The following is a 19,105-nucleotide window of genomic DNA, read 5'->3' on the forward strand; positions in this document are numbered from 1 at the left end:
GTTACTATTTTAGCTTCATGGACTGTATGGTCTCTGTCACGACTATTAAACTCTGCCATTGTTGTACAAAAGCAGCCATAATCAAGACACAAATGAATGAATGGGCTGTGCTCCAATAAAACTATCTACAAGAATAAGTGTCAGGCCAGATCTGGCCCTCAGGCGGTAGTTTATTCTAGCAGAATGTTTTACTCAGTGGGTAGTGATGCTGGTTGTTTCTGAACAGTAGAAACCCTTTTTTCCTATTTAACTGGACAAAGCAGGAGCCGCTCAGGTTGAGGAACAGGGTGGAGATTCCGGAGTTTCCTTGTTCATATCCTCCTGCTCTCACAGTGGACCCTAAGAGTCTTCCTCAGAACACATTCTAATGCCATTTAAGTAGAGCACAGTGTCCAGGCTTGGGACCACGTACTCATTGCCCGAACAAGTAGGTAACTCTTCCTGAACCAATCTGGTCGTATAACCAAGGCATGGAAGTGAGAAGAACCAGCCTGAGATCTGTTCTGTCTCCATCCATTTCTGGACCTGAGGGTCCAGGAGATCCTCCTTTGCTCCAATGCATGGTCTCTTTCTCTGTAGGTGCCCGGCAGCCTGCAGAGGCCAGTACAGATACCTGGAGTATGAGTCATCGGTCAGATACCCTTCCTGTGCCCTCTGGCCAGACGAGAAGCCAGGTCCTCCGAGACCAGAGCATCTATACCCAGCTGCTGGAGGTGGCGCGGCACGTGCAGCAGACCGTGAGGGAGCACTTTGTGCAGCTGAACAGGCAGGGCCTGCTGCAGGAACGGAGGCACACGCAGGCCATCCGTGAGCAGGAAGCCCTCCTAAGTCACTTACTGTGCCAGATGATCAACCTCCTACAGTCTGGGGCCACGAGTGGCCTGCAGCTCCAAGTGCCTCTTCCTTCCGAGGACTCTAGGGGTGATGTCAGATATGGGCAGGGGACTCAACTATCTGGGCAGCTTGATCCAGTTCCCCAACTGAGTGATTGTGAAGCTGCCTTTGTCAGTCGTGACCTGTCCAACCGTGGGACTGACATCTCTGCCCTCTACCGGTCGAGCTTCCAGGACTATAATGCCTACCAAAAAGACAAATATCATAAGGATAAGAACACCTTGGTGAGAATTTGGGGTGGAGGATGGGCAGCGTCCTCATGGGCTCCAGTCACTTGGATTTATTGAGTCCTGTGCCAGGTGTTCTATGTGCTCTCATTCTTTATAGCCTGATGAAATGGGTACTCTTGTCATCTTGCAGATAAGGGAGTAACTGAAAAAATAAGATGACATGCCCCAGAAAGTTGGAGAATTCCATCCAGCCCCAAATCCCTCCCTCTCCCTGAATCTTAGCTCTTAATTATTAGGAGTCAGTCCCTGTGGTCACAGGGGCAAATAAGCCTACCCATATGGAACTTAGCATAGTGATGAATGGAGTCAGCCACTGGGGCACAGGCATTAATAACTTCCCCAAGAGCATGAAAGCGATGCCCACTTCAGGTGGTCTGGGAAGATGTCTTAAAGGCTGAATCAGCCAGCCACGAGGTGATGGCCATGGCCATGACCCTCCAGACAGATGTGAAACAGCACATGTGAAATCTTTAAGATGGGAAGGGCTAGGAGTGATTGGGAAAGGAGGTCCAGTGGCCAGAGTAGAGACCACTGGTGCTGTGGCAGGAGGTGTGGACAGAGATGGATGGGAGGTGTTAAGATGTTACCCTAAGGGGCTGGGCGTGGTGGCTCACGCCTGTAATCCCAGCACTTTGGGAGGCCAAGGTGGATGGATCGCTCAAGTTCAGGAGTTCGAGACCAGCCTGGGCAACATGGTAAAACCCAATCTCTACAAGAAATACAAAAACTAGCCAGACATGGTGGTGCACACCTGTAGTCCCTGCTATCTAAGAGGCTGAGGTGGGAGGATCACTTGACCCTGGCGGGTGGAGGTTTCAGTGAGCTGAGATTGTGCCACTGCACTCCAGCCTGGGTGACAGAGTGGGACCCTATATCAAAAAAGAAAAAGAAAAAGAAAAAGGAGGTTACCCTAAGGGTGTTAGGGAACTGAAGAAAGGTTTACGGCAAAGTGGAGTCCCGAGCAGCTCTCCAGACAGAGGGTGGAGGGTAACATTAGCTATGCCTTTCTCTCTGTTCCCATCTCTGTTCTCTTCTAATAACTTAGAAGGCCCTAATGTGTAAGGAGAAGTTGCAGAGGTAGGTAGGGGCTTTGGAGATTAAGGATCCAGGCTTGGGCGTCAGGTAGGTAGAGTTCTACCTATCACCCAAGGTCACATGGCCAGTAGGTTATTTGACTTTTCTAACCTTCACTCTTTAAATTGGATCATATAGAACCTTCTTCTCAGGAATTAAGACAACTCACGTGAAGCACTTGGTCTAGTGTCTGGCACATAACAAGAACTCAAATGACTGGTTGATAGGACATAACTTATTTATGTGGCTCTACGGAGGAAATTTGCAGGCTGTACTATTTTGGGTTCATGGAAAGCTTTCCTGACACTTAAAGTTGTCAGACATGGATTGAATTGCCTTGTGGGCAGTGAGATCTCCATTTGAACTAGTCCGAGATGAATATTTATTAGCATGTTTCGAGGGATCTATCTAGGGTAGAACAAGAGGATCAAACTGATCTTCAATTCCTTCCATCTCCAGGGCTTCATTAACCTTGGCACCAGTGAGAACAAGCTCTGCATTGACCTGATGGCTGAAAGAGTAAGCTGTGTTCTGGGCTGTGTTGGGACCCACTCCTTTAAGGCTTAGTCCCCCCTAGTGTGCATCTCGGCTGTGATAGATACTGGGGTAAGACACAGGAGCTTGGGAAAAGGAGTGGAGAAATAGCTTCTAGAATATCACATCTAACCTCCTGGCCTTGCTGACCATCCAGAGGTGTTCTCTGATCAGGTATATGGTGGGTAAGTTGCTATGGGAACCTCTGGGTCAAATACTTCCCAGTGAGGTATCTGTGTAATTTATGACAAGATGGCAGCCTCCATTAAGGAGCATGCAGTATATACCCATTCCCTTTCTGGAAGGCCATGTATGTGGAGGGCAAACACTCATACGAACTAGGAGTAGAATGAGGCCTTTTGGACTTCCCTGGCCTACCTGTCTTCATGTTCTATTTGTCAACAGTTGCAAGAAAGTGACATGAACTGCGTTGAGGAGGCCTTGCTGCAGTACCCTGATTGGAGAGGGCAGCCGTTGTAAGTGACCTTCAGAATTTAGGGTCTCTTGGTCCCACAGGCAGCTGTCCTTATCCAGAAGGAAGATTCAAGGCACCAAATTCCTGGCTGGTTACCTCCCTATCTCTCTGAGTAATAATTTCTAGAAAATGCCTAGAGCAAAACTCCATCAGGAGGCAGCCTGATATAGTAGGAATAATTCAAAAGGCCTGAGTTCTTGTCCCAACTCTCATTTATTGTCTGTGTGACCTGGGGAGTTGATGGTCTCAGTCAGTAGCTCTGTAATGTGAGGTTGGACTGGGTAGTAAAGGTCCCTGTTAGGTTGGACAATGACCATCTAAGCCAGGAGTGAGGAAAGGGGCCCGGGAACCACAGGGTCTCTCTGGGTCTGTTTACAGCCTGCGGGAAGAAGTGGCCAGGTTCCTGACCTACTACTGCAGGGCACCTGCCCGCCTTGATCCAGAAAACGTGAGTCAGTTTCCCAGCCTTGCTGTCACCCTGGTGGAGGGCTATATTCTTGGAGGATGCTCTGCCCTTTCTAGGGGGTACAAGGAGAACCAGTGGAGACTCTCAGGGTCACAGCAGTGTGAAGGCCAGTGTGTCCCAGCTGAGGACGTTCCCTGTGCCTGTCCTGCTCAGGGGGATGGAGAAAGCATGGCTACCCCTTCTCACACGGGTATTGGTTTTGACTTCTGCCTCTCGTGTGTTGTCTTCAGGTGGTTGTTCTAAATGGCTGCTGCTCTGTCTTCTCTGCCCTGGCCATGGTTCTGTGTGACCCAGGCGGTAAGTCAGTGGGCTCTGCTTTCCCTCTCAGTGAAATACTGGCACATGGGTAGGAACACATGGGCACTGGATTTTGAGGAAGAAGAGCATCTTGACTCAAGGCCTTCCCCCCAACGTGCTGGGGCTTCTCCCACACTGACTAGGATACCTTCCCATTTCTGTGGGAGCAAGGGGTTTGGATGCCCCATTTAATGGAAGAGAGACGTGACGGACCTCAAGGAGGTATGCCCCAGGAATGCCGATGGGAAGCTGGCTACTACTATGTTCATGGTTGGGCTCATCAGCGATACAGAGAGCCCTGGCAACGGACTCAGACAATATAGATTTCTTATCTCCTCAAAGAAAGGTTAACTAATCCTGGATCAAACAAGGTTGAAAGGACTGTTCTCAACCTCCCCCGTAACAATGCTTAAGCAAGAGGCTCTAATCTTAAAGAGCTCTGGATGCATCAAAACAAGTGGCTAAGATGGTCCCTTTCATGCAAAGGAGCAGGTCTTCTGTTAGCTCCCCAGTAAGTCCAAACAGATGGGAAGAAAAGAACTTGAGATCACCAGGTCCAAATGACTGGAGCCCTCCTTGTGCATGGACCTTGACATCTGATATTTGCCTGGATCAGATGAGGCTTTCCTAATAACCATTGCTCCACCTGCTAGTGAGCCTAGCTTGATTTGTGCCCTGAATTCTGAGCCATTCACAATAATATTCTGCCCTCTTCGTCTCTAGTGTACCTACAAAGAAACTAGAGTTTTATTTCCCCCAGTGATGTCGATAATAATGGATAACTTCCATAGCACCTGAACCTAAGAACATTAATCCTCTGGGAAGGGATCGTGAAACTGACTTTTTTTTTCTGTCGATAGCTTTGCTAGTTTGGGGAGCCTGGCAGCAGGCTCTGATTGGAAGACGTTGGACTGATGGTTCTGTATCTGTTTCCAGAGGCCTTCCTGGTCCCCACGCCCTTCTATGGTGGTTTTGCCTTTAGCTCCCGCCTGTACGCGAAGGTTCAATTGATTCCTGTCCACCTGGAGAGTGAGGTTCGCATGGGGCCTCTTCCCTGCTCTGTACCCCTAGGCAATGGACTGTTCTGGGGACACTTAAAGGAGTAGAAGGGCTTGCTTTCTACCCATCTAAGTGGTTGGGTAGAGGTAGAGAAATTGGGGTGGAGAGGGCATGTGGGCTGGCACCCTGGTATGAAGGCAGAGGATTGTCTGGGGTTTATGGGAATGAGGAATCAAGGCTTAGATTTTAAGAGACACTTCTTACGTGGTGTTTCTCTTCCAGATCACTGTTATACATACCTATCCTTTCCAGCTCACTGTGGACAAGTTAGAGGAAGCCCTGCTTAAAGCTAGGCTTGAGGTAAGGAGGGAACCACATTTTTAGGGTGACCGCTGCTGGTCCTAAAAGGGATTTGAGTATTGAAACTCTGGTACTGCTTGTTCACCGAGACCTGGTGGGCTGTCAGAAGTCAGAAGAGACAGTGAACGATCCAGGGATGTGTCCGTCTAGGATCCCTGAGTCCTATGGGATGTTACGGCAGCCCCAGACTTCCTTTCTCTTCTCCCTCTGTGGGCATTACAGTAGTTGCTGCTTCAAGATCCTACATAGGCCTTCCTGGATGTCCTGACCTGTAAAGGATCCTTGGCTGAATTTAGGGTAGATCGAAATAACTTGTATTAACTCAGTTACGTTTGGGTTTTTCTTAGGGAAAAAATGTCCGAGGCCTTGTGCTAACCAACCCTCAGAATCCTTTGGGTGACATCTACTCCCCAGACGCGCTGATGAAATACCTGGAATTTGCCAAGAGGTATGAGTTCCACCCCTTGAGACTAGGTGATGTTCCTTGAAAGGGTTCCCGTCACTTATAGTCAAGAAGTCACGAGCCAGATCTGGTGGCATATTCCTGTAATCCCAGAACTTTGGGAGGCCGAGGTGGTGGATCACTTGAGGTCAGGAGTTTGAGACCAGCCTGCCCAACAGGGTGAAACCTTGTCTCTACTAAAAATACAAAAATTAGCCAGGCGTGGTGGCAGGTGCCTGTAATCCCAGCTACTTGGGAGGCTGAGACATGAGAATCACTTGAGCCCGGGAGGAGGAGGAGGTTGCAGTGAGCTGAGATCGTGCCGCTGCACTCCAGCCTGGGCAATAGAGTGAGACTGTCTCAAAAAGGAATTTACAAAAAAAAAAAAAAAGGTAATTTACCCTAAATCTTCTCACTTTACTTACCATACTTTTCAGAGTTATGTGCAGCTAACTGAAATTAAAACGAAGGAAAACGTAACCACGTACCTACCACTTCAAACTTACTGCCATTTCCATTCTAGCCTCTGTCCATGTATTGACATTTACGTAACAGTCAAAATATAGTTTTGTTTTCTGAGGAAAATGTCACTTACAAATACATGATTTGTTACTTTTCTACTTAAGCTTAAGTACTTTCTCCCAGCATCCATTTCCAAAGGCAGGGCTGGGGGGCTGAGGAAGAGACTCTCAGACCTTGATGCGATGAAGACGTGTTCCTGCAGGACTTCACGATCCTTTCCTAAAAGCACGTTAACCTCAGTTTTCTCTGGAGTCCTGAAATAGTCCTATTACTTAAGGCAGATAACCTTCCATTTTCCATTAGAAAGAGACTCAGTCAAACTTCATGACTAACCCAGACCAGTGAATGGCGCAGCATGGGGTCAGGAGGAAAAATGCTAGAGGGGGTGGGCAAGAATTGGATAGAATGGGTTCACATCTCAGCTATAGCACCTGCTAATGGAGGGAACTGACTTTACAGTGCAGAGCCTGTAAAGAGCCTTTTTTTTTTCTCTTTGAGATGGAGTCTCGCTGGAGTGCAGTGGCACAATCTCAGATCACTGCAACCTTCGCCTCCTGGGTTCGAACAGTTCTCCCGCCTCAGCCTCCTGAGTAGCCAGGATTATAGGTGTGCACCAACACACCCAACTAATTTTTGTATTTTAGTTAGAGACAGGGTTTCACCATGTTGGCCAAGCTGGTCTTGAACTCCTGGCCTTGTGATCCCCCCACCTTGGCCTCCCAAAATGCTGGGATTACAGGCGTGAGCCATCGTACCTGGCCCACCTTAGTTTATTCATCTGAAATGAAGATGACAGTACTGAGGGTTGTTGAGAGAATGAATGAGGCACATATGCAGTTAGGAGCTCCTGACTCTACCAGTTAAACATTCTCTGGGCCATCCAGCCTCTTCCCATAGTCTCTGCTTGATGGTTGAATGGTTAGCTAAGGTTAGACAAGACGCTTTCATATGTGTCTTTTGGGTCCTATTCCTTTCCAGTACCCCCAAGCCAGGTCTAAGTGTCCCTTCTGGTGTACCACCCCATCTACCTTACTGTACCCCTTGGAGGCTCAGATGGGCTGCTGGAGCAGTAGGAGTGCATGATCTGTGTCCAGAGAACACCATAAAAGACATGAGTTAAGACGACAAAGATGCTTGTAAAAAGCACGCAAAGACAAAAGATGACAGAGAGAAGCAAGAACTTGTTCTCCTTCTTCCGTCTCATCTACAGGCATGATCTACATGTGATCGTAGATGAGATTTACATGCTGTCTGTCTTTGATGAATCTATCACATTCCACAGTGTTCTCAGCATGACAAGGTGAGTTGGTCTCAGCTGGAGTTGGGAATGAGAACCACAAGGTTCTGGTTTTGCAAGGTGAGTTCATGTGACATGAACTTAACTGCCTACATGCTAGGAACAGAGTTAACTGCCCCTGCACAGAGTTAACTGCCCGCAGGGGCTGTGAATACAAGCAAAGCAGCATCTTTCCCCCTAAACGTCTTCTAGTCTATAAGCTATTTTGTCTACAAGATAATTTGAGGTCAAGGTAGAAAGTCTACTGTCAAAGGTCAAAATAGAGGCTCATAAAATGCCAGGGTAGGAGCATTTATGAGGCTCCTACAGGGAAAGAAAAAGGGGGCAGAACCTTCTGAAGCATGGTATCTTGCCCTAGAGATGAGATTCCAGCAATCAAAGCAAAAGATGGAAGTGCCTGGCAGAAGGAACCACTTCACCAAAGGCGGGGCAGTAAGAAATACTCAGGCATGTTCTAGAAATGATGGTGACCCAACTGCTAAGAAGGTGGCCTGGGCCAGGCTCTAGGAGAGCCATACATCAAGCTGAAGGTCCTAGATTTGTTCAGTGGGCACTCAGGTGCTGCTCACGCTAGGTCTTCAGGGATACCTTGTGTTGACTTCCTGGCTTAACTGGGACAACTGTTTCCTGAATTTTGGGCCCTGTAGGCCCTGCTCTCTAGGAAGAACTTCAAGTCCACTTTCCCCTCGTAGGCCCCAGAGCTTCATCAACTATTTCTCTCTAACCTTAGTTATTTTTTCCATTTCTTCTTCAGTTTGCCTGATCGCAGCAGGACCCACGTGATCTGGGGTACCAGTAAGGTGAGCCATTACCTTTTCTCCTTGGCTAGCGAAGGAGGAGGGAGCCAGGAATAGAAGGCAGACAAAACACTTGTTCCTGTTCCACTTTTCTTCATCTAGGATTTTGGCATCTCTGGCTTCCGCTTCGGTGCTCTGTACACCCACAACAAGGAGGTAGCCTCTGTGGTCAGTGCCTTCGGCTACCTCCACAGCATCTCTGGCATCACCCAGCACAAGCTGTGTCAACTGCTCCAGAACACAGGTACTGAGCTCCGGTGCAGGCCAGCATGTTGGCCGGACCTCATGGCTATGGGGAACTCTTGGATTTGCTTGGGCTCCGATGTGCCCTTAATATACCGAGACCCGCCGGGCGCGGTGGCTCAAGCCTGTAATCCTAGCACTTTGGGAGGCCGAGGTAAGTGGATCACGAGGTCAAGAGATCGAGACCATCCTGGTCAACATGGTGAAACCCTGTCTCTACTAAAAATACAAAAAATTAGCTGGGCATGGTGGCACGTGCCTGTAATCCCAGCTACTCAGGAGGCTGAGGCAGGAGAATTGCCTGAATCCAGGAGGCGGAGGTTGCGGTGAGCCGAGATCGCGCCATTGCACTCCAGCCTGGGTAACAAGAGCGAAACTCCGTCTCAAAAAAAATATATACCGAGACCCTATTTGCTGTCTCAGATTTAACTGTGGCAAGATGTGAAGACTGAAGGAGGGCAAGAGAGGTCGGATAACACAGCACGGTGTAGATAGAAGACGGAGGTGCTGTTTTAAAACACAAGACAAGGCCAGGCGTGGTGGCTCATACCTGTAATCCCAGCACTTTGGGAGGCTGAGGCAGGCAGATTACTTGAAGTCAGGAGTTCGAGACCAGCCTGACCAACATGGTGAAACCAGGCCTCTACTAAAAATGCAAAATTAGCTAGGTGTGGTGGCGCATGCCTGTAATTCCAGCTACTTGAGAGGCTGACGCAGGAAAATTGCTTGTACCGGAGAGGTAGAGGTTGCAGTGAGCCGAGATCATACCACTGCACACCAGCCTGGGCAACAGAGCAAGACTCCATCTCAAAACAAAACAAAACAAAACAAAACCCTGCAAAATATGAAAACAATAGCAATAACAAAAACACAGGATGAGCTTTAATTTCTGATAGCTTGTGTTCTGTCTAGAAGTGGATGGTGAATCCTACTCTAAGTTGTGAAGGTAGGAACTTCAGAAATTAGTACTTACGTGAATATATATTTGCCTTCCCCAAAGCCCTGTTTGCTTTAGACAAAGATTATTAAAAACAAAAACAAAAAAACCACGCTGACTCTTCCAATACAACATTATCTCATCTTCCAAGGTGGCCAAAGGAGAGCTGCCATTTGGGCAAGTTGGTGTGGCTGGGCCTGTGGCACCCGGATTCATCTTCCCCTTGCTTGGATCTCGAATGAATGCTGGCCTCAGAAGGGACTTACCCCTTTAGAGCCACGGCCCAAACTTAGAAGAGACTCCCTTTCTTTGGTTCCCTGTAATAGAACAGACACCAAGCTGGAAGTTTTACTTAATAGCTGGGATATGATGAAACAAACTAATGTCATTATATTTGCTGGTTTAGAAAACAATTTGCTTTCAGCTCTGGGAGGGGAGAGAAGTAGATTGGAGAAATCCAACTGATTGGTTCCCTAGATATCAAGACCTTTGATACTTGGTGGTAACCAGATCCCAGACCCTTGAATGCTCGTCCTCAATCTTGGATGGATATGGGAGTTTCCCAGGGAACTTAAATACTGACATGTGTGTTCCATCTTCAAAGATCCGGATTTAGATGATCTAGGGGTATAGCCTGAGCATCAAGCCTTCTAACAGCTCTCCAAGTGGTTCTGTTCTATGAATGCTGAGGGCAGTTGGGCCAAGAGCATCCCCGGGCATGCATCTATTCCTCCAACTGCACTGTATGAGGCTCAGACTCCAGAGGTAGGAGCTGTGAGTCCCTGCTGCTTGCCCAGTTGACAAGAGCAGCTATCACTCCTGTTAGGGGATTGACTCCTTGCCTCAGGGCTGTAAACTCAAAAGGAACTTTCCTACTAGACTTTGAGAAGCTCCGTGTCTCTACAGGAGCCTTGCTTAAGAAGTGGGTGTACTGGGTGTGGATACCATCAGCTCGAATATAATAGTCTTAGAAATAGCTTGCGGGGTGCAGTGGCTATCACCTATAATCCCAGCACTTTGGGAGGCCAAGGCAGGCAGATCACTTGAGTCCAGGAGTTGGAGACCAGCCTGGCCAACATAGTGAAAACTCATCTCTACTAAAAATACAAAAATTAGCTGGGTGTGGTGGTGTGTGCCTGTAGTTCCAGTTACTCAGGTGGCTGAGACATGATAATTGCTTGAGCCCAGGAGGTGGAGATTGAAGTGTGCCAAGATTGTACCACTACTCTCACTCCAGCCTGGGTGACAGAAGGAGGCTGGTTTGTTTTTGTTTCTTGTTTTTTGCATAAAGCCCAGGAAGGGAGCATTTGGGAAGGAATTCTCCATAGATTTCTGTGGTAATATCTGAGACAGTGTTTTTCCTCTACCCATCCAGAATGGATCGACAAAGTGTACCTACCCACCAATCGCTTCCGGCTCCGGGAAGCTCACAAATACGTTACTGCTAAGCTGAAGGCACTGGAGATTCCCTTTCACAACCGTGGCTCCGGCCTCTATGTCTGGATCAACTTGAAAAAGGTGAGTTCTGGGAACAAGGACCAGTGTTCTTGGGCAGACCTGCCACTTGGGTCTTGGGCTCAGCTCTGTTCCTTTGCCCTACCTAGTACCTGGATCCCTGTACATTTGAAGAAGAACAGCTCCTCTATCGCCGCTTCCTGGACCACAAGCTGTTGTTATCCAGTGGCAAAGCTTACATGTGTAAGGAGCCAGGCTGGTTCCGCCTCATCTTTGCAGATGAGCTCCCCCGGCTAAAATTGGGTGAGTGGAGCTGACCTCCCGATCCTTTAAAGATGCCCCATCAACGTAATATTTCAACTTCCCCCTGCCTTTAAACATCCTATATATCTAGCCCTTCTTTATTCCCTCTTTCCATGTCTATCTATCTTTTTTTTTTTTTTTTTTTGAGACGGAGTTTCGCTCTTGTTACCCAGGCTGGAGTGCAATGGCGCGATCTCGGCTCACCGCAACCTCCGCCTCCTGGGCTCAGGCAATTCTCCTGCCTCAGCCTCCTAAGTAGCTGGGATTACAGGCACACGCCACCATGCCCAGCTAATTTTTTGCACCTTTAGTAGAGACGGGGTTTCACCATGTTGACCAGGATGGTCTCGATCTCTCGACCTCGTGATCCACCCGCCTCGGCCTCCCAAAGTGCTGGGATTACAGGCTTGAGCCACCGCGCCCGGCCTCCATGTCTATCTTTAATTAAGTGCTTTTGCAAACAAGAACTGATATGTATCTCAAGCACCTGTCCATTCATTACCCATTTGGGGTATCTGTTCTGTGACTGCCATTGAGTGAGGCATTGGGATCACAAGCTAAACATTAGTACTCTGCCCTTGTGGGGCTGGCAGCCCTAGGTGAGATGGGACAGGCAGATGACTATGGACGTCCCTGGATGCCATAGGGGGACATACCTCCAGAGAGTTTAGATTATTCTCTGAGCTTATAGAGAATAGGACATTCATGTTAACATTTATTTATCACATTCCACTACATGCCAGATGGTGTTCTAGCTGCCGGGAACATAGCAGTGAATCGTTCATTCTCATGAAGGTTTTTGTTGAAGAATTCTTTTGAGCTCGTATAGAAGGTAGACTGAGTGAAGAGACACTGATTAGGCCAAGGCCATAAGCTCCAGAGTACAGGCTTTGATACGAGACATTGAGATGTCTCGCAGGCAGACATAACAATGGTATTCAAAAAGAAGTCAGGGATGTAACATGAGACTTGGAAATCCATCCCAAAGATGGGAGGGCTGAAGTTCAGGATCCCTGCGTGAGAGGCTCTTAGGGTTGACCGTGACCTGGATATGTCTGGGACCTACTTGCAAACCCACTAAACCGTATTTCTCTTCTGTCCCCGTTTGGACCCTCTAGCCATGCGTCGGTTCTGTGAGGTGCTGGAGGAGCAGAAGCAGGATTTGATAGTGAAGCAGCTGGAGGATGCAATGAGGGAGTAAGCCGCCTGCCTCCCAACCAGAAGCTCCAGCCTGTCACTTGCTCAGGGACCCCCTAATGTCAGCCACTGGCCCAGAAGTCTGGGGTGTCTTCTTGTTAGGAGAAAATGGTGGACTCCTCCAGAAGGTCTCATCTGACCCAGTCATCACCCTCCTGTAGCTGAGTGCCTGCTGTCTTTGGAAGCTTTCCATCTTTTTAGTCTTTGCTAGCTATTATATATGCAAAATGTTTTTATTGGGGTTGGGGTGGGAAGGCCTAGAGGTACCTACAGAAATAAAGGAAGCTCTCTGGGCCCCTATTTAGATGGCTTATTTTTATCTAATAAATTATATCTTCTTTTACATTCTAGGCCCAATTTATTTTCCTGTTTACATTCTTCATAATCATTTTTGGAAGCCGGATGATTTTAAATTCTAAGGCAGGTTCTATGTGCAGAATACTGTCTGGAACAGGCCAGAACAGGAAAGAAGTCATCCTTAACTGACAGAGCATTTTCCAGGTGTTGGATGCAATGTTCTGTAGGATTCTTAGGAAATCACATCCACTTCCACATGACCTGCTAAGAGGCAGGTGGGAGTATCATTGCAGGTATTCCTGCTGCCAGATGCTAGAGTTTGTTCCACTTTTACCTTTCCGAAAGGTTTTTAAAGTCTCTTGCTGGGTGTGGGGCTCATGCCTGTAATCCCAGCACTTTGGGAGGCTGGGGCCAGAGAATGGCTTGAGGCCAGGTGTTTGAGACCAGCCTGAGCAACCAAGATCCTGTCTCTACAAAAAATAAAATTAGCTGGGTGTGGTGATGTGTGCCTCTAGTCCCAGCTATTCAGGAGGCTGAGGTGGGAGCATCGCTTGAGGCTAGGAGATCAAGCCTGCAGTGAACCGTGATCATGCCTCTGCACTCCAGCCTGGGGACAGAGACCCTGTCTCTAAAAAAAATCTGACAAACTTGGTGTCTTAGTCCCTTTCTGATGTCAAAATATCACAAACTGATGATGGCTTATAAACAAATCTTTCTCACTGTTCTGGAGGCTGGAAAGCCCAAGATCAAGGCCCTGGCAGATTTGGTATTTGGTGAGGGTCCCATCTTCCTACTGTCATTACATGTGGCAGAAGGTGTGAGGAGTCTTCCTCGGCCTTCATGACCTAATCACCTTTAAAGCTCCCACCTTCTAATACCATCACCTTGGGGGTTAGGATTTCAAATATGAATGTTGGGGCAACACATTCAGTTTCTGGCATCTGGGGTTGTCCATCTCATCTGTAGTGTTTTCAGTTGTTCAAATCAAACACCCATCAGTTTCTCTGCAAAGCCCTCGCATGTTAGAGCACTGATGCTGTGAAATGGGCAGAACAGAGACTACCACCATTTTGTGGATGAAGAAAGAGCTCACAGTGCCAGCTGGTGGCTTTAGTTGGTCACTTGGATTTGTGGCCTTACTTGCTCCAAGTCCAAATTTGTTTATTCTTCAATGTCAGTTTTCTTCCACTAGCTTTTTTTTTTTAAAAAAAAAAAAAACAACAAAAAAAACAAAAAGAAGCAGCCAATACATTGACTCTTCAAGGTTTTGTTAATACCAGAAAAGATTCTTCACAAATTGACAGTGGCTATTAGAAATACAATGGTAATTCACTGGAAGCATGCAGGAGCTCATGAGACAAGAGAAGGTGAAGATGGGAACCATATATGCTCCTGGGATCTCTGTCATAGGAACCAGTAGCCAGGCTTGAGGGCACTGTCCCTAGGCTGGAAAGAGCGATGCCTTCTGTGGAAGGGGAAGGCTGTTTCTGTCTTCTGTCCCACTCACAATTCGGGTAGTAGAATGTCAAACCAAGCATGGGCCACAGACTGGAGCAGAGATCACAAACCTAAAACATGATCCCAGAAAGGAAGAAGGAGTTCACCTATGAAAAATTCAATGCTTTTATTTTTGTTTTGTCAGGAAATGTGGGTATAATGAAAACCCTGTGCTTCTCAGGCTTAAGGATAAGTGTTTTGAGGTTTATTTAGGAGGATGAGATGATTCCTGAAGCACTCCCACGTGGGAGTATTTATGCATGGTTTGTAAGCTAAGGAAGGTTTTGGAAGATCTGATGTAGATGTATATATTTATAGGGGTCAAAGGTTCGAGACACATTTTCAGATACTGTGTCAGAGGTCTTGGCATTGATTCAAACACACTGAGTTGGTATGGTCCAAATGGAGTCAAAAGTATCCTTGAAGGTGGCTATACATGTGCATGATATAGCTCTTTTTTTTCGGGGTGGGGGAGACATAGTCTCACTCTGTCGCCCAGACTGGATTGCAATGGCACAATCTCAGCTCACTGCCACCTCTGCCTCCCAGTTCAGTGATTCTCCTGCCTCTACCTCCCAAGCAGCTGGGACTACAGGCATGTGCCACCATGCCCAGATAATTTTTGTATCTTATTTTAATTTATTTACATATTTAGAGATGGAGTCTTGCTCTCTCACCAGGCTGGAGTGCAGTGACACGATCTCGGCTCACTGCAACCTCTGACTCCTTGGTTTGAGCTATTCTCCTGCCTCAGCCTCCTGAGTAGCTGGGATTACAGGCACATGCCACCACGCCCAACTAATTTTTGTATTTTTAGTAGAGACAGGGTTTCCCCATGTCAGCCAGGCTGGTCTCCAACACTCCATCCAAATACTAGAGTTTGTTCCACTTTTACCTTTCCAACAGGCTTTTAAAGTCTCTTGCTGGGTGTGGGGCTCATGCCTGTAATCCCAGCACTCAAGTGATCAGCCCGCCTCAGCCTCCTAAAGTGCTGGGCTGAGCCACCGCGCCCAACAGATACAGCTCTTTTAAAAGAACCTCTAGTACAATGTTGACTAAAAGTGGTGAGAGAGGATGGCTTGCCTTGTTCTCAATCTTAGCGGCATTGAGTGCAATCTTCCTCTCTTGAGTATAATGTTACTGTATTTTTCATTCTACCCTTTATCTAATAAAGTTTTCTTCTATTGCAAGTTTGCTGGGAGTTTTACCATGTGTGAGGGTTCAGTGTCGTTAGATGTTTTTAATCTACATCTGTAGAGATGATTTGTCTCTTGATTATCAATGTGGTAAGTTACACTGATTTCTTAAAAATGTTAAAGCAACTTCACATTGCTGCAATAAACCCTGTTTGGTCGTGATGCATCGTCCTTTTGACGATTTTGCGTTCAAGAGGGACATCATTCTATAATTTTTTGGTAATGCATTGTTAGTTTCATATCATGATTAATGCTGGTTTCATAGATGTTTGGGAAACTGTTCCTTCCTCAATTTTCTAGAAGTTTGTGTCCGAAAAAACATCTTCAATGTTTAAATGTTTGGTTGAATTCAGCTGTAAAACCATAAGGGACTAGAGTTTTTTTGTTTGTTTGCTTGTTTGTTTGTTTGTTTGTGAGAAGGCTTTTACTTATAAATTCAATTTCTGTGATAGTTCAAGTCTTCTATATCTTGTGTCAGTTTTAGTTATTTGTACCTTTCAATAAAACATGCTTATTTCATCTAAGTTTATTGTTGTTGTTGTTGTTTTTTGAGACGGAGTTTCGCTCTTGTTACCCAGGCTGGAGTGTAATGGTGCGGTCTCGGCTCACTGCAATCTCTGCCTCCTGGGTTCAGGCAATTCTCCTGCCTCAGCCTCCTGAGTAGCTGGGATTACCACCATGCCCAGCTAATTTTTTGTATTTTTAGTAGAGACAGGGTTTCACCATGTTGACCAGGATGGTCTTGATCTCTTGACCTCGTGATCCACCTGCCTCGGCCTCCCAAAGTGCTGGGATTACAGGTGTGAGCTACCACGCCCTGCCTAAGTTTATTTGTTGACATAAAATTGGTTAAACATATTCTGTTATCCTTTTAATATATACATAGGCTCTTCAGTTGTATCCTCTTTTCATTTCCTGATACTGAAATTGATAACTTGCAGGAAACAGATAAGGGGGAGGGTCTCTGGAGAATCTCCAACCCATCTGTGTTCTGGGAGAACAAGGCAGAGCCCAGGGAAGCCACAGGTAAGCTCAGCGGGGAGGAGCCTGGCTTCTTCAGCTTCTGTGTGGTGGCCTGGGATTCAGTCTGGGAGGTGGAGGCCTGTCAGCAGCACCCCCTCTCGCTTTGCTGAGAGTATTTTTCTTTTTTCCTTTACACCCGATACATGTTGTTCCCCTCACCCTCAGTGTGTCCATGTTCCTAGTCCTTCCTGGTCGTGTGACAAGAACCTGGTTTTAGATGAAGTGAGGAGCAAAATTCTGCAACAAAGTGAGTTTTTTTTTTTTTTTTTTTTTTTTTTTTTTTTTTTTTTTTAATCAGTTGATCTAACTGTTTATCAATTGTATCAAACTTTTCAAAGAAACAACTTTCGGTTTCATTGATTTTTCTATATTGCTTCTATTTCATTTCTGCTCTTATCTTTATTTCTATTTACTTTGGGTTTAATTTTCGGTTTTTTTTTTCCTAGCTTCTTCATGTGGAAGCTTAGATGATTTAAGTTGGTTTCAGATATATTCATTTAAAACTATTCATTTCTCACTTAGCATTATTTTAGCTACATTCCATAAACTTTGGTCTGCTGGTTTTTAACCATGCTAAATATTTTCTAAGTTCCCTTGTGATTTCTTTTTTTAAATCAAAGGTTTGCTTAGCATATGTAACTTAAGTTTCCAAATATGTGGGGATTGTTCAGCTTTCTTTGTTAATGATTTCTACTTTAATTTCATGGTGGTTTCAATGTACTCTGTGATTTCAATCCTTTGAAACATATTAAGACTGTTTATGGCCAGATTTGTTTGTAGCATGTGACCTACCTTAATGTTTCATTTGCACTTGAAGTATATTCTGTGGTATCGGGTATGTTGTTCTATAAATGTCAATTAGATTAAATTTTTGCATAATGTCCAAAACTTCTGATCCTTAGTGTCTTTGATCCGTTTATTCTATCACTGAGAGATAGTGGTATACGATTTCCCAGTTGTGATTATGGACTTGTATTTTCTCTTTTTTATTCTGTCAGTTTCTGCTTCCCATATTTTGAAGCTTTGTTATTATAAGCATACAATTTTAAGATTGTCATCCTGATGAACTCATCATTTTATTATGATAAAATGCCCCATTTTATTTTTGGTAATTCTTTTTGTCCTGAAGCCTGCTATGTCAGATAAATATGAACACATCAGCTTTTTTTTTAATGGTGATTATTTGCTTGGTATTTTTTCCCCCATTTTTACCTTTGACCATTTGTTTTTATATTTAAAGTGTGTCTCTTGCACACACCATATGCTAGATTCCTTCTGTTTTACTCAGTCTGATGATCTTTTAATTGATCTTTAGTCAATTCGCATTTAACATAATGTGTGTGTATGTCTTCCACGTGGGAAAAATGCCTGTGTTTGTTGTTTGGTGGAGTTAAATCCCTCCGCTGTGTGCTTCCATGGTACCCGGTAGATAGTCTTTTTTCAATAGTCTGCACATTGTAAGTCTGCCTTCCCCGTGGACCATGCAGGCATCGGTTTGTCCTGCTCATCACCGTATCTTCACACTTTACGGAGACCTGGCACAAAACGGGCATTCACTGAGATCTGAATTACATCTAATAAGATTTAAATAGAGGAAAGTGATGGCTTCCTTATCTTAGAGAAGAAAACACTGAGGGCCAAAAAAGTCATGAGAGTTGCTCAAGGTCACAGTGTTAGCTAGTGGCAAGGTGAAAGTGAAGACAAGAAGTGGAATGGCCAGAAGACAGCCAAGTCTTCCCAGCCATACCTGTACTGAGAGAGTCTGCTTATTTCCTTTCAAGGGGAAAGAATTTCCTATTCAAGGCACCTCAGAGATTGCAGCTCTACTGGGGCCTTGGTACCCTCTGCACCCATTGCCAGAATATGTAGAGCTTAGGTCAGAGTTTGAAAAATACTTTTAAAAATTATATATTTTTAGACCAAGTCTCACCAACCCCAGGTGGGAGTATGGTGGCACGATCACGGCACGCTGCAGCCTCTACCTCCTGGTCTCAAGCAAATCTCCCACCTCAGCCTCCCAAGTAGCTGAACCCACAGGCACATGCCAACACATCTAGCTAATTTCAAGAAACTTTTGGCCAGGCATGGTGGCTCACGGTTATAATCCCAGCACTTTGGGAGGCAGGGGTGGGCGGATTACCTGAGGTCAGGAGTTCGAGACCAGCCTGGCCAATATGGTGAAACCCCATCTCTACTAAAAATACAAAAATTAGTTGGGAGTGATGGTGCGTGCCTGTAGTCCCAGCCACTCGGGAGGCTGAGGCAGAAGAATCGCTTGAACCCAGGTGGCAGAGGCTGCAGTGAGCAGAGATCACGCCACTGCACTCCAGCCTGGGTGACAGAGCGAGACTCTTTCTCAAAAAAAACACAAAAAAACAAGACAAAACAAACCTTTTTTTGGGAGAGACATGGTCTCCCTATGTTGCCCAGGCTGGTTTCAAATTCCTGGGTTAAAGGGATGCTTCCATCTTGTCCTCTCAATATGTTGGGATTACAGGCATGTTCACACCTAGCCAGAGTTGAACAAATATTGCAGACACGTGTTGGAGACCAGAACATGCCTTCCCCAA

The 19,105-nt window shown here is 46.1% G+C and overlaps 1 protein-coding gene across 2 annotated transcripts; it reads left to right on the forward strand.

The window, feature by feature from the left end:
- The first annotated feature begins 564 nt into the window (after positions 1-564).
- Positions 565-12,583, forward strand: ACCSL (1-aminocyclopropane-1-carboxylate synthase homolog (inactive) like). Of its 2 annotated transcripts, none has more exons than XM_010333638.3 (14): positions 565-1,118; positions 2,611-2,717; positions 3,138-3,208; positions 3,586-3,655; positions 3,904-3,970; positions 4,907-5,004; positions 5,252-5,329; positions 5,677-5,777; positions 7,504-7,593; positions 8,345-8,390; positions 8,490-8,631; positions 10,943-11,085; positions 11,172-11,325; positions 12,444-12,583. In XM_010333638.3, the coding sequence occupies exons 2-14, from the start codon at positions 2,706-2,708 to the stop codon at positions 12,524-12,526; spliced, it is 1,155 nt and encodes a 384-aa protein (XP_010331940.2). In that variant the 5' UTR covers positions 565-1,118; positions 2,611-2,705; the 3' UTR covers positions 12,527-12,583. The 2 variants fall into 2 exon arrangements, with proteins under 2 accessions (XP_010331940.2, XP_003920063.3); XM_003920014.3 differs by having other exon boundaries at positions 2,658-2,717.
- The last annotated feature ends 6,522 nt before the right edge of the window (positions 12,584-19,105 follow it).

This window comes from Saimiri boliviensis, chromosome 6 (assembly GCF_048565385.1).
Source record: "Saimiri boliviensis isolate mSaiBol1 chromosome 6, mSaiBol1.pri, whole genome shotgun sequence".
NCBI classification, from domain to species: Eukaryota; Metazoa; Chordata; class Mammalia; order Primates; family Cebidae; genus Saimiri; species Saimiri boliviensis.